Source organism: Lucilia sericata, unplaced genomic scaffold (assembly GCF_015586225.1).
Source record: "Lucilia sericata isolate MDLA Ls3-8-SP2 unplaced genomic scaffold, ASM1558622v1 Contig000885F_arrow, whole genome shotgun sequence".
Taxonomy (NCBI): domain Eukaryota; kingdom Metazoa; phylum Arthropoda; class Insecta; order Diptera; family Calliphoridae; genus Lucilia; species Lucilia sericata.
Genome location: NW_023994874.1, coordinates 142,272 through 156,536, shown reverse-complemented (window position 1 = coordinate 156,536; position 14,265 = coordinate 142,272). Strand labels below are relative to the sequence as shown.

Sequence of the window (14,265 nt, the reverse complement as noted above, 5' to 3'; positions counted from 1 at the left end):
TTAAATTTGTTAAAAAAAATAGTTATAATGTTATAAACATTGATTAAAGTAGTTTAGCACTTTTTATTAAATTGAAAGTAGGTAACACTGTTCAAAAAATACAACCCTGTTTAAAAACAAGCTCCTGGAGCCAAAACTAACGGTAAACGAAATTACGTCCGGCTTTTAACTAAAAATAAGTGAAAAAGATCGTAAACAGAAAAATTGACAAATAAATAATAATTACAAGTGTTAGTGTATAAAATTAAAAAAAGTATAAAATAAATATGTCAATAATTGTGTTTATAAATACGAATGAATGGTTTTTATTATTTACAAATAAACAATCTAAGTATTCGCGTCTAAACGAACACTTCTACCAGTGAGCATTTAACATATCAATAACTTTCTTCAATATATCAATATGATTAGCATGCAATTCCAAGTTTTTGTCCAAATCCAGCCATCTGACTGCGGCAGCATCATCACCAGCGGTAAGTTGTATTTTACCTATTTGCGATCCACTATCATCATGAAAGTTGTAGGCCACTGTCTCCATCCAGGCATTGTCCGTATTGCGAAAATCATCAACATAACCCTTGTATACCTCCGAACCTTGGGCAAAGAATTGCTCTATTTTTAGCTTTTCGTCTATAAATAATTAGTATTCTTTGAAAATATGTCCACTTATTCGCCATCAATATGTGTATATTTACCAGAACCATCTAAAGCTTCTTCTATGAACTCTCTTTTGAGTGTAGTGCTAACTTTTTCACCTGGATCTACCATACCGCCCGGTATAGCCCACATTTTATTATCATGTCTTTGTATGGCCACCATTTGTAGAATATTTCTGAAGAACAAAAGAAAACTCAATTGAAAAGAGTCCAACAGTTATTTATCATAATTACTTATCACTTTGAGCACTCTTGACAATCTTTCCCTCTGTATCACGTTTCCAGCGTGTAACTATAGGGTCGGCAGCATGATTCGGACCCCAACGTCCCAACAGACCTCGTCCACGTAAGCCGGTTCGCCCTATAGGATTGACCGGACAATCATTACTATCTATTTCATATGCTCCATTGAAGGAGACACGATTCACATTTCCATCTATTTGACCCCATTTCGGTTTAAATTCAGCATCATTTATGTCCGGGTCAGCCCATACCTGGTTTGTTATATGCGGCGCCGTATAAATAGGAGGCTTATAATCGGGGTATGAAACGCTCCATTTTAAGTACTCATCGGCTACCGGAAATCGTTTTACATCACTTTTAGGATAAATATTATTACGACAAGTTCTATTTAAGATTGTTCCAGTTAAAGAAGTGGCTTTGGACATTGTTCTTTGTTATTTTATAAAAAGGTGTGTAGCGACAACAATAACAAGTTGATTAATTTTTTATTATTTGCTTTTTGTTTTGCTATACGTTTTCATGTTGAGTGTCCAGTTGTCAAATAAAACTTAACAATAAAATGCAAAACAGAGTTGGTTGCTTGTGATTTTTTTTAGATTCAAATTTATTAGTGTGTAAATTTGAAATAAGGAAAATCTTATGTTAAAGGGTTTGTCCAATTTTAATTAAATCGGATGTTTACTATGGCCTTAATAATTCGATGCGAGGAAAATATAAGGCGTATTAAGCACACATGTATCAAAGTTAGAGCATTGTTTATTTTTTCCACTTAAGTCTTTATTAAAATTGTGTCACATAACCTCACCTTGGAGGAAATGGCATTCCATTTGCAACTTCGGAAATTCCGTCTGTCTGTATAAATGTTTAAATCAATTTTGTGAATACTCCTGACATCTTAAGCATTCAAATCTTCAATAATTGTATCAGGCATGCTTTCGAGAAGTTTGCTATTGAAAGTCCACAAAATTGGTTGATAAATATCCGAGATATGGAGCAAATGTCCGAAGAAAACTTAATTTTTCCAGAATTTGTAGACAATATGGATTTGGTCCGAGAGGACCAGGTAATAAAATTTTAGTTTTTTTTTCACTTAATTTAAATACTTCTAATTTAGTTCCAATATACTTAATTTTTTGCAATCCATTAATGTGAAAAACATTATCAAAAATAGCTTTCCGAAAAGGATAATAAAGAATAGAATTACTAAACGGCGAAATAATGATCGTAGATCCACAAAAGTATGTTTATTATGGGATCTAATAAGATTCTAAGACGATCTGGCCACGCCAGTCTGCGGATATTTGTATAGGACCAGAATGGAATAAGCTTATGTGCTGAAATTTTCCACAAATATTATGCGTTGATATTTGAGTTTAGTATTGAAAATGGAAAAAAAAATTGTCCATGATTTCCCCCATCCCCCAAAATGAATATCCTACGGAATACTGTTTAAATGCTTATAAACATGTTAGTTAAATATTAATCGTTATAAAATTTTGCACAAGCTACTAATGACAATGAAAAAAACATCGATCCACGATTTCCCCTAGCCCCCATACAAATATCCTTCGGAATACTGTTTCAACATTTGAAATCTATTAATTACTTTTTTTATTTAAAAAATTTTGCACATAGTCGCAAATCATACTGTAGACCCATAGAAACGAAATGTCCAATAATATAACATTGAAATGCGAAAAAACAGCGTTATAAGATCGGCTCGGTTCACAAATGAATCGATTCCTCATTGTATTATTCCATAAAATTCAAAATTTGAGCCATCCTAATCTACATACATACATTAATGAATGCACTACAACATCATCAATTCACATTACCTACACATTAATCCCAACCAAATAGTCAAACAAACAACTAACTAACCACCATCTAACGAATCAAACAAACGAATGAATGAACCAAAAAACCATATAACAAGTATTATATTTTTTACCTAATTTGTACTGCACAATGATGAAAAAGTATTCAATTCATTTTCAAAGCTCAAAAGAATTTAATGTGGGCTTGTATGTGAATGTAAAACAAGTATCTATGGGTCTATGCCCAGCAAACATTAAGATAAACGTTTGAAATATTATGACTTTTAACAAGCAGATCTCAAAGTGTTGTGGTATTATACTATTGTCTTTAACATTGATTAATTGGTAGGACTGGTAACAATTATGAGAAGACTTGGAGGTGAATCGTGGCTTTGAGTTGAAAGATCACTAAAAACTTTTATGACTTTTAACAAGCTGAAAGTTTTTTCAAAATGATCTTGTTACTCCAGAAATTTGGGTTCTATAGTATTGTAACAGGGTATCCCTATAGGTCTGATAACAATTGTCTAGGTACTTGGAGGAGAATCGCGATTTCGTGTTGTAAGATCATATACTAAAACTTACTAAGGCTTACAGCTTACTAATAACCATACGCATAATAATCTATGTACGTATGAATGTGTGTACATTGGTGTATCTATGTAGGTATATTTTGAGTTTGTGTAAGTGAGTGAGTGAGGCCACCATATCTGCGTAGGCATTAAAATTTAATTGTCTGCAGCATTTTCACTTTGCGTGAGATCTTAACACATAAATAACTAGTCGTAACACAGAACGTCGTCGACGACAATACGACTACGATAACGACCAACTACTTATCAGGTTGGCAACAAGCGAGCAACAACATCTAGTTTCTAAAACTAGTTTCACCATGAAAAGACACACACAATTTTACTCCTCGTAATAATAGGTTGTATGTAAGTAGTAAGATAGTTTTGCTTGCTGCACATCTCAAAATATTGAATGAATGAATTTTTTTATAAGTATTCAATCCATTCATACAAATATTCACACAGTGCCGTACATGTAAAGTAAACTCTGCTATGCAATTGATTAACCCCACTTCATTTCGCTTGTTGCCCCACTCAATCAAATATCAAATGAAGAAAAAAAGAAAACACAGCCTTTAGATATACGGTTCAGTTTATTTGTTAAACGCTTTTATTAATTTATCTCTTAACCATAGACGTATATCGTCAAATTCAGGCCAGTCGACCAAATTGATTTCTTCGGCGGCATCCAAACGATGATCATACATTTCTTCTCCAAATATATTGGAAAAATCTGCAAAAATATGTACAAAATAATTTTAATCTAAAACTTAGCTTAGAAATGTCCAATTCCACAACCTACCACGTGTAAAATTATGTGGATAAAATTGTACCCATAATGTGTAACGATAATGATTTGTACGTAGCGAGTAACCCATTATTTTAATATTCTTTAGTTTTGGCTTATCACTGTTGGGATGCTTTGTCGGTTGCATACCAGGTCTAGGATATTGACTAAGAGCAAAATATTCTTGTCCTAGACCAATTCCGTGAAATAAGGGTTGTAGGCTTTTGCCTTCAGTGCAAAACAATTGCTCGTTCATAGGCTTTGAGTAATCACACTTAGGCATGCTGGGCAAATGGGTCAGATCCACTAGGGTGGGAAATATGTCTACTAATTCAGCAATAGTATTTAAACGTTTTCCTGCAGTTGTTAGGGGAAATTCTGGGCTGCGTATAATTAGGGGCACCCTTAATGCTACCTCGAAATTGCTATATTTGGCCCATTCTGCATGTTCACCCAAAGACCAACCATGATCGCTAGTTACCACAACAATCGTTCGCTCCAAGTCAATGTGAGTTATAAATTTACCAAACAAATCATCGACATAAGCCACAGAGGCATAATAAGCCTGGCGTATTTGAGCACTTTGCAGTTGGGAAATCGGACCATAGGGAAATGATATATTCATGTGTTTAAAATCATCTCTGGAACGAACATCCGTGTAGGGATTCCAAGCAACGTTGGGCATATCATGTGGTTTATAAGTATCCGAGGTATAGTTGTAGAACTTATGCAAAGGAAATTTATGTAAAAATTGACGAGGAAAACGAAAATTGATGTGTGGCTTGTGAAAACCCAAAGCGAAGAAATAAGGTCTACGACTTTTCTTACGATTTTGTACAAATCTTATGGCTTCCGCTACTGACTCTATATCGGGCAAAGTTTTAAAAGGCTGTGTTTGCAAATGTACTGGACAGATGAGATTTTTGCGCAAAACACCCAACTTATCCGGACACACAGGAGAGTTCATGAATTTTTCGGTTTTTGGGCGAAATGGTTTCTCTGACCAGCTAAGAGGATAATCATCACTATTATTGGATGAAACCCCAGGATGAAAGATTTTGCCAGCTGCATATGTATAATAGCCATGGTTTTTAAAATATTGTGGTAATGTTGTAAAATTTCCACTAAACGTACGCCAGTAGCTGTAGAAATCGTAAAGATGTAAAGTATCTGGTCGACGACTAGACAGAAATGAGTTACGACTTGGAGCACAAAGTGCTTGCTTTTAAAATAAAACTTTACCATTAATGGTTGGTGGTTAATTAAACAAATTACAAGTTTACCTGACTGTAGGCTCGTGTAAAGTAATAACTACCATTTATAAAGGCATCTATGTGTGGCGTATGTGCTAATCTATCGCCATAAGCTCCTATTGCTGGCCGCAAATCATCAAATACTACAACTACCACATTATACTTGGGATTTCTTCTTTCCGCTTCAGATTTTAATATAGAAATTATAGAAAACACAAACAAAATTTTGCAAATACTAGAGAAAAACATTTTTAAATTCACTCGATACGCGAATGTAAAAGCAACTAAATTTAATATTATCCAGACATATTGAAATTATGGATATATCGTATACATAAGTAATTTGCCTTTTAAGGGGACGTCATTTATTTGCTTATATCTTATTTTTATTATTATCTGTATACTTATTTTTTCATTATTTTTTTTTTTTTGCTTGATTCTCAATTCGGAAGTGCTTTAACTACACAAAAGTCTTATTAAATTCTTGAATGAATTACACCATTTCTAACTAAACTTATTTGTATAGATATTAAGTAAAATTCGGATCAAGTTTTTTCTTTTTAAATTTAATTATGGAACTTTGATAATTCGTTGGGAAATGGTGTAGCCATAAATCGACCACTACAATTACAAACTTCTCTAGACTCATTGAGAATTTAATGTCACAGTCGTTTAATATTATTATGAAATATTTGTATTTATTTTTTTTCGAGACCATTTCAACATTTGACCCAAATGAAGTGTGATTAAGGAAGTACCCAAGGAATTATGAATATTTGATTTGAATAATGTTGTCAGATTAGATTGAGGTTTAAAAATATTAAACATTGTGTTATTTTTTTAATTCTTTTATTCAAGGACCTATTATTATAATATATCCATAAGGATCGTACACTTCTACTATAATTTGGGGCAATGGTAAAATAACTGCTCAACAATTTTTGTCTTTACTGCTAAGCAATTATATATTCCAAAAAACCCTCAATGAACTTAACTATCAATAACTGAAGTATTTTTGTATGTAAAATAATTTCTATAAGTTTCCCGTATTAAATATTAAATATTTCTAAATATCCTCTAATAAATTATAAACATATTATCTATTGGTTTTAATTAGGAAGAAAAACCCGAACATTATTATGATCTTGAAACGTGATTTTCTCAATAAATCTGTGAAAATATACTCGTATTCCTTCTATTGCATTTATTAGGGTGGATTAATTTATAAATTAGAAAAATGTTTAATGCTCAAGATGTTAGCTTATTCTATTGATCAAAATAGGATTAATTTTTATTGGGGAAACTGCATGATTCTGCAGTAAATTAACATTAGCAGTTCTTATGTTATGTTGTGGTCCTATTAATTTATCATTGCAAAAGATGTAGACTAATACATTGGGAATTTTGCTTCCATTAGAAAATGCCCATTTTTCCAAATTTTTGGTTTTGTCCCCTTCCTCTATTAGGCCCTAATTAGTTGATATATGGTACTTATCGGTCATTGGTAGTAGCAGTTTTCTTCTCAATTTTGTTCAAGACAAGCGCAATAAATACCACGACAAGGAAAAGCTAATCACTAGTTTAGAGACAATAGCATTACTCATAACCCTATTGATGTTATGAGGGATGCTCATTTCCCTAGAATATTCTTATCATCTATAGACTCAACTCAGTACATTCCTTAACCTCTTAAAGTCGCACAACCACACTACTGAGATGGCTCTGTTGTTTCGGCAATAACACCTAGGGACGTAATTGGAAGAAAAAAACTTATTCCATTTAAAGTCCTAGATGAGGACCACGTAATCTACAAAACTACTCCTTTGCTAAAATTATGGTAGTACAAGATCCACTGCATGGTCCCATGAATATTAACCATACGTCCCTTCCCGAGAATTTGCGTCTAAACCACAGCTACTATGTGGATTCCGAAGGAACCTCAACCAACTGACCAGACAGGACAAAGTCCTGGGGGTAGTTGGCCTCCCGAAGTACCAGATTATCTGGTTTGACCCCATGTCAAATCATTCCAAGGAAAGGCCGAGGATACATTTCATTATTACCAGTTTATTGTCCCGGCCGACTAGAAGATCTCTTTTCCACAGGCTTGCATCATGGGGGATATGTTACCCCAGGGTTCTATCTTAAGAATAGCTCAATATTCACTTTAATGGTATGGATCACATCTGGCAAAGTACAATTACCCAATTTAATTTGTAAAATGTGGATTGTTTTCTAATCTTTGTGCCTTCCCGTCCATAGCTTACATTTCAGTCCATAAAAAATCAGTAATCAAGACTCTATAAGAATCGGGTTTGAGGGAAATGGAGCATTTAAACTAGCATTCTTGGTGGCATCTAGATTTCAGAAAGGTGTTAGTAATTCTCTTTAACTTTCTTTGTAATCTTCAGATCATAACCAAAAGGCTTTCTTCCAACACAATTTTGAACCAGTCTAATATACAGACACACATTCATAAATATGTATATTCATGTGTATATTTAATAATACTTATTTAAGTAATTTTTATATACATATACTACTTAAGCCATAGAATCATATACAAACATATATAGACTACTATAAAAATGCAGTGAATTTTTCACGATGTCTGACAACGACTTTATGTACCTATAAACTCATACGAGTATGTATGATTTAAACTGTGTTTAATTTTTTTCTTTTAAGCAAATTTTCACTGTTGAAACAAAAAAAAAAAAAAAAAAACAGAAATAAAAAGCAAATCACTTTTACAATTTATACTCGTATTGTGGTTTTAAATTTGTTACTCACTCATACGATTTCTATGTAGAAGAGGAAGTGCTTCCGGTCGCGGTTAAATGAATGTAACAACGATTTCTCTATCTAGGTAATATTATTTTATTATAGTTTTTTATTTTTTGTTTTTTGTGAGTGTGTATGTCTGTACGAATACAATTATAGACATTCGTTTATACATATTTATTTGGATATACTACGTATGTATATAAAAATGATCGTATGTGCGATTGTAAGTACTTATATGGTTTGGTTGTTTGTACGTCTGAACGTAGTATGTACTTTGCATGTACATAAATATTTCGGAATAGTTTGTGTTTTGCATTCAAATAAGCGTTTTTTTAACAAACAATCAAATAATAAAACAACAACAAAACAATATTATACAATTTACATATAACTGCGTAAGTAAGATGTACAATATGACTTAGTATATCCCTCATGTGTGGAAATGTACATATGTATACAAATATGTATGTTCATACTACATACATATGTACATATGTACGTAAACTTACAACACATTATACTACTATATATTGCCACTTCTGCTCATCATTTGTTTAGCTTTGAGTTGTTTGTTTTTTACAAAAAATTTTGCTCTTGTTCAATGAATGAATGACTGAATAAATGAATGAATGAAAAACTAAAAGATTCAAAGAATGAACAAATAAACAGACGGCGAATGGATAAAGATGCTTTTAATACCAAACTAACTGTTTGCTGGTAGTAGTAGTAGTAGTAGTAGTGGGTGCATATCAGACATCTGTCGGATTGAATTCATTTTTTCGCCTACTGTGACTAAATAAATTTAGTGTACACAATTTTAAGCCAGAGATAATAGAATAATGTTATTCTGCTAAAAATTATTCACTAATCGAATTATATGAGAGTCGAAATTTTCAATTATTTATCTTTTCAAAATATGTAGTACTAATTTGAAAATTAATAAATATATCCTATATCAGATTTTTTCACGTAAAACCTAATATTTTGGCAGAAAATAATTTGTTGATGAAAATCCAGTTTTTATTAGAGCCTTTGAACCTTGACCTTGTGCAAGGTCAAGTACTCACCTATCTAATATCTGACCATTGCGACCCCTTTTTCAGAGATGCTTCAGAACGATCACTTCCGTTTACAAGCACAGAGATGTAAAGACTTCTGTTGATTTGCCAACACTCTCTTTGTCTGTATAAGAAACTTTCAAAGAGAAAATTCAGCTAGAGAGCAGTTTCTTAACGTCCATACTTTTCGTCAGCTTAAATGTGTTAGAAATTCCGATCAAAACCAATGAGCTCTTTAGTCTAAGCGCTACCTTGAGAATAGTTTATCAAATCAGATGAACATGGTGAATTTTTGAATCCTGTTTCAGGGATCATACGTTGAAATATCATAAGAAATGTGATTTTTAGATTAAGCGCTATCTTGAGAATATAACTATTGCGGAAACTACGGAATTTAGTTTGCAAGCCAATTCATGTTTTTATTTTGTCTATGACATGATTGATCGCTCCAGTTGATCTTTAAGAGCACACTATTTCAATGCTCCAGACACTTTTTGGATTACAGATTAAAGGAAAATTCAAAAAGAGAGCAAATACATATCGTCCAAAGCTTTTGTCAGAATCAAACGATTTGAAGATTTGAGTTTAAAGTACACATACTTCGGAAACTTCTAAGGAGAGTTCAATAAGAGAGTAGTTACTTATATTTCCCAAATTCAATCTAAATTAATGAGCTCTCTTTTTAACATGTAGATCCTATGAATGTAATTTTACGGGATAATCGATAATGATGTTTCTAGGATGGGTTCTAGCTTGAGAATATGACTTCGGAAGTTACGGTATTGAGGTGGATAGGAATCACGTAAACAATTCACCTCTGACATGACAAATTAAAGAATGATCCTCACGTCATCGATTACTTTAAATAAACATTCTGATATATGGGTCTTTTATAAGCTATATAATGACTTGGTACTGCTCTGCGGACTTTGTTTAGTCGAATTTTATTAGAATTTTGAAAATTTTAAGTCATATACTCCCAGTAAAAAATTTTTATACTTTAGGAAGCTAAAAAGGGAAGTAACTGCATCTGTATTCGCTTACTATTAAGCCTTACTGAGAAGCAGGAAATAAGGGAATACCAATGATAGGAGTAATTTCATAATGTAAGCTGAAAAAAATTAAAAGCTTACTACTATCCCTTACAGAGAAGCAGATTGTAAGTGAAATATTTAAATAATATTTAAGCTTACTAGTGGGAATGCAGGTTTGTAAGGGAGAAAATAGCTTCGTTCCCTTACAAACCTGCTTGCATGTAAGCTCCAATTTTTACTGGGCTGGAACTATTAATAAGAAATGCAAAAAAAATCCATATTATTTAATGATATATCCGTCTATTCGAATTAAAAACAATTATATGCTGAAAGACAAGATCATAGCGCAAATTGTTGCTGATTTTGTATATTATTATTAAAATTTATAAAAACTATACTCAGTTGTATGAAAAAAACCCCATTTCCTTATTCAAACGATTCGAATTGTTTACCAAATACATAGTAGATGCATATTTATTAAGCAAAAGTAAAAATATACTTAGTATGGGTGTTAATGTATACACATATGTCATCATATTCCAGCGATTTCTATTCATTTCCATCAAAAAGTATAAAAATATATACAAAATAATAATACAAAAAAACTACGCTAATATAAAAGTCTTTATTCAATTCATTTATGGTTTTGTACTTTAATATCATATTCGCAATACATCGCTTAGTACCTGATGTGAATTTTGATTGGGGTCTCAATCTCTTATTTTGTAGATGCTTTATTTGTTATTTTTGCTGTTTATCGAATACGGTAAATCGATATATTCATACAATAGCCACGATCTCGAAATCGTTAATAGCAACAATTGATTATAAAAATCTTTTGTTTGAATACATTTTCCTTTATTTACAAACAATTATGGAAGTAATGTTGAAACTGTTTATAATTTAGCAATTTTTCTATAAAACGGGCCTAATAGATTTCTTCGTTCCTTAAATAATTACTTTATAGGAATGACATATTTTATCAATAAATGTTCAAAGTTTTATATCATGATCAGAAAAAATCTCGGAGTAGAAATGTTGCAAATAATGCAACATTATGAATGTTGAATGCTAAGTATTTAAGTGTTTTAACACTATGCGCAGTAAAGTTTTAAAACCAGGTCTTGGAAATATATTGAATACAAATACTACAATGCAGGCCTCTATTACACACCTACTTTTGATGGAATAGTTCATATATAGCGCTAGTTTTAAGTGCATGCAAGTAAAATTAAGATGACGCAGAAACTTTATGAAATCTAGAAAAAGAAAACTTACAAAACTGTGCAGTTTGCATATTTTGAATTTCATTAATGGGCAGCGTTTTTTATGATTTAAGAACTCTGATTTCATTTCCGGGTCATTGGCTTTCTTTCATTTCTCTATAATCGAACTTAGTTGCGTTGAATGTGTAAACATGGTTTGTTACTAAAGCAGCACCGAACAGGCAAAAAATACATACATACAAACAAACATTCAAACTCACTCATACGTTATGTTACGACTACATAAGTGTACAGCAGACAGTGCGACAGCAGAGACAAGATGTTAACGATTCGAAACCCTACAGAGCAAAAAACATAAAAATTGAAAAAATAGTATTTATACACATGAAAAAAAACTAAAAAAAAAACGACCACGGCAAATTGAAATGCGAAACACGCAACATACTTAATGAAAGCACAGAACAGTGTTGCCATCTACTCTTTTTAAGGAAAAAAAATAGGATTTGGTTTTTCATTGTTGATTTATATTCGGAATAATTTTTGTTCTAGTAAAGTATTATTGATTATTTATGGTACACGTTCACATGCCCGGCATGGAAACGCTGACTGGCCATTCGCGAGCACTTAGACAAGGTTAGAATAGGTTGAAAGTGGTATGTACATATATTTCATCAGATCTGAAAAAATACACCTTGTGCGCTGCTTTTCAAGAATAATATTGATTTGAAAAGCTTATATATCGACCCGCGAGAGTAATTACCATCTAATGTTCAGATACTCTGTTTCCTGAACGTAGTTCCGTAGAATTTTCCAATCAGTGCCCCTGAGGTATGTAATATCTGTTTCAAAGTTAAACTGTCCACTTCACATACTCTACAATCGTTAGAATTTGATCGTCCAAATTTATATAGTTTATCCGGGTCTACTATGAATACGTACCATCATACCAACTTCGGTCTCATTGAAAAGGCTTTTCTTTTTGTTCTCGTTTGATTTTAATTCAGCTATTGTTGCGTCCGAAGGTTTGGCATTCGTCAGGTTAACTTCTTCAACTTATGTTTCCTTTATACCAAGTACATTCGTTCCCGATTGACTGTTTGGAATCCTTATGCAAATGGTTTTAATTTAGCCCATCCTTAAGATTGCCGATTATACCCGAGTGACCTATTACCCTTATAATCAAAAGCTTACTAAATACTAAAAGGGTATACAGACAGCTTACTAAATACTAAAAGAGTATACAGACAGATGATATCGCCCTAATTGACTGTTGGCGCCGTCGTCAATCCAACCCATTTTACACCTTCCGTGATAGCACGGACTTCCGCCCGTAAGCAGGTCTTATGATTAATATACATCGGTTTCGCGATTTCATTTTAGATTCTCGCACCCGTTTTGTTCCCCAGTTTAGAGTCAACCATGTAGTAGTGGTTTCTAGAGGGATTTGCTGAAATGTCTAGCATTGTTTCTATACCTTTGGTAGACGTAGTTCTTACCACGACTTCTTCGAATCGTTTCTTAATGAATTCATAATGAGTATTTATCGAGACTTAATCTAGGGGGAAATCGATATACCCCAACTTGGCAACTCTCGCACACAGAGAGAGAATGGAAAAGAGAGTGAGAAAAATAGAAATTATTGTATATTGTACACATTTTGTAAAATTATGGATGTTAACGATCCGTATAAAACTATATACATAAATGCATAAATAAATATAGATATAAGTTGTATGGACATTTGAACTAGTATATTTTTATAAAACTATAGCCGATGTAATACAAGTTATTTAAATATCACTAGTATAACTATTTCAAATTTTTTTATTGATGTAAAATTTCATCAAATACGCTTTCATAATTTATTATGCGATCGATAAGCAAAAACTATTTATTTGGTTTTTGATGTAAAGTATTTATTCCCATTTTAAAAAGAAATTTCAATATACTTCCACATCCTCCCTCAGATTTTGGGATACAAAACATGTTGGATTAGGTTTGAATTTCTCTTCTAGGTCCTAATCAAAATTTGCAACTAGAACTTTTTGAACCAATTACCGACTCATTTCTATATTAGTTCCCTTTTCTTTATTAATAGAGCAATTAAAACTGCAGGTTTCTCATTCAAGTGGTTCTAAATTTTTCCGTCTTTTTTACGAAATAACATTTTCGTAACCTTTAAAATAACAATTCATTATATGTTTTTTGTTTTTATTATTTCTTTATTTATTTCATTATTAAATATATTTTATTTTATTTGTTAAAAAATAATAACAAAAATACATAATTATAACTTAACATTTGTTTGATGCTTCTGCTGTAGTTGTTATGGAAAAATAATTAAATGGAATTATGTAAAAATTCTAAAATTACTTAAATCTGTTAAAAATAATAATAATAATAATGAAAGAATGAAATAATAATCATAATAATTCATACATAATAGTAATAATAATAATATAATAATAGTGATAATAAATTTATACATATGTATATGTGGTATTAATATTTAGACCTATAACGTGTTAAATTTTATTAATCATTTTTTTTATAACTTGACTTAGATATTGAACAAAGAGAGTAGTGTGACAAATAAAGTGTTTTTCAAAAAAATACACATAGTATATATAAAAAAAAACAAAGAAAGGTCGGAGATTAATACACAATTTAATCAATGAATGAGTGAAAAACTAATTAATACATACAACAATTATGTGGTCATTTGTGGGACAAAAAGTTTTAACTACCATTTAGTTTTTTTTTGTATGAAAAGTTTTTTCTTTTTGAAATTTAGACAAATTTTAGAAAACTGTTAAACGGTAGTTAAGC

The 14,265-nt window shown here is 31.7% G+C and overlaps 2 protein-coding genes across 2 annotated transcripts; both read right to left on the bottom strand.

Annotated features, from left to right (window-relative positions):
- Positions 1-43: 43 nt before the first annotated feature.
- Positions 44-1,417, bottom strand: LOC119608833 (putative nudix hydrolase 6). Its single transcript, XM_037963380.1, has 3 exons — positions 891-1,417; positions 696-832; positions 44-630 (listed from the first exon to the last, which is right to left on the bottom strand). The coding sequence occupies exons 1-3, from the start codon at positions 1,322-1,324 to the stop codon at positions 356-358; spliced, it is 846 nt and encodes a 281-aa protein (XP_037819308.1). The 5' UTR covers positions 1,325-1,417; the 3' UTR covers positions 44-355.
- A 2,461-nt stretch (positions 1,418-3,878) lies between these two features.
- Positions 3,879-5,589, bottom strand: LOC119608832 (iduronate 2-sulfatase). The gene is made up of 3 exons (XM_037963379.1): positions 5,362-5,589; positions 4,094-5,300; positions 3,879-4,024 (listed from the first exon to the last, which is right to left on the bottom strand). Exons 1-3 carry the CDS (start codon positions 5,578-5,580, stop codon positions 3,885-3,887), a joined length of 1,566 nt encoding a protein of 521 aa, XP_037819307.1. The 5' UTR covers positions 5,581-5,589; the 3' UTR covers positions 3,879-3,884.
- Between the last annotated feature and the right edge of the window lie 8,676 nt (positions 5,590-14,265).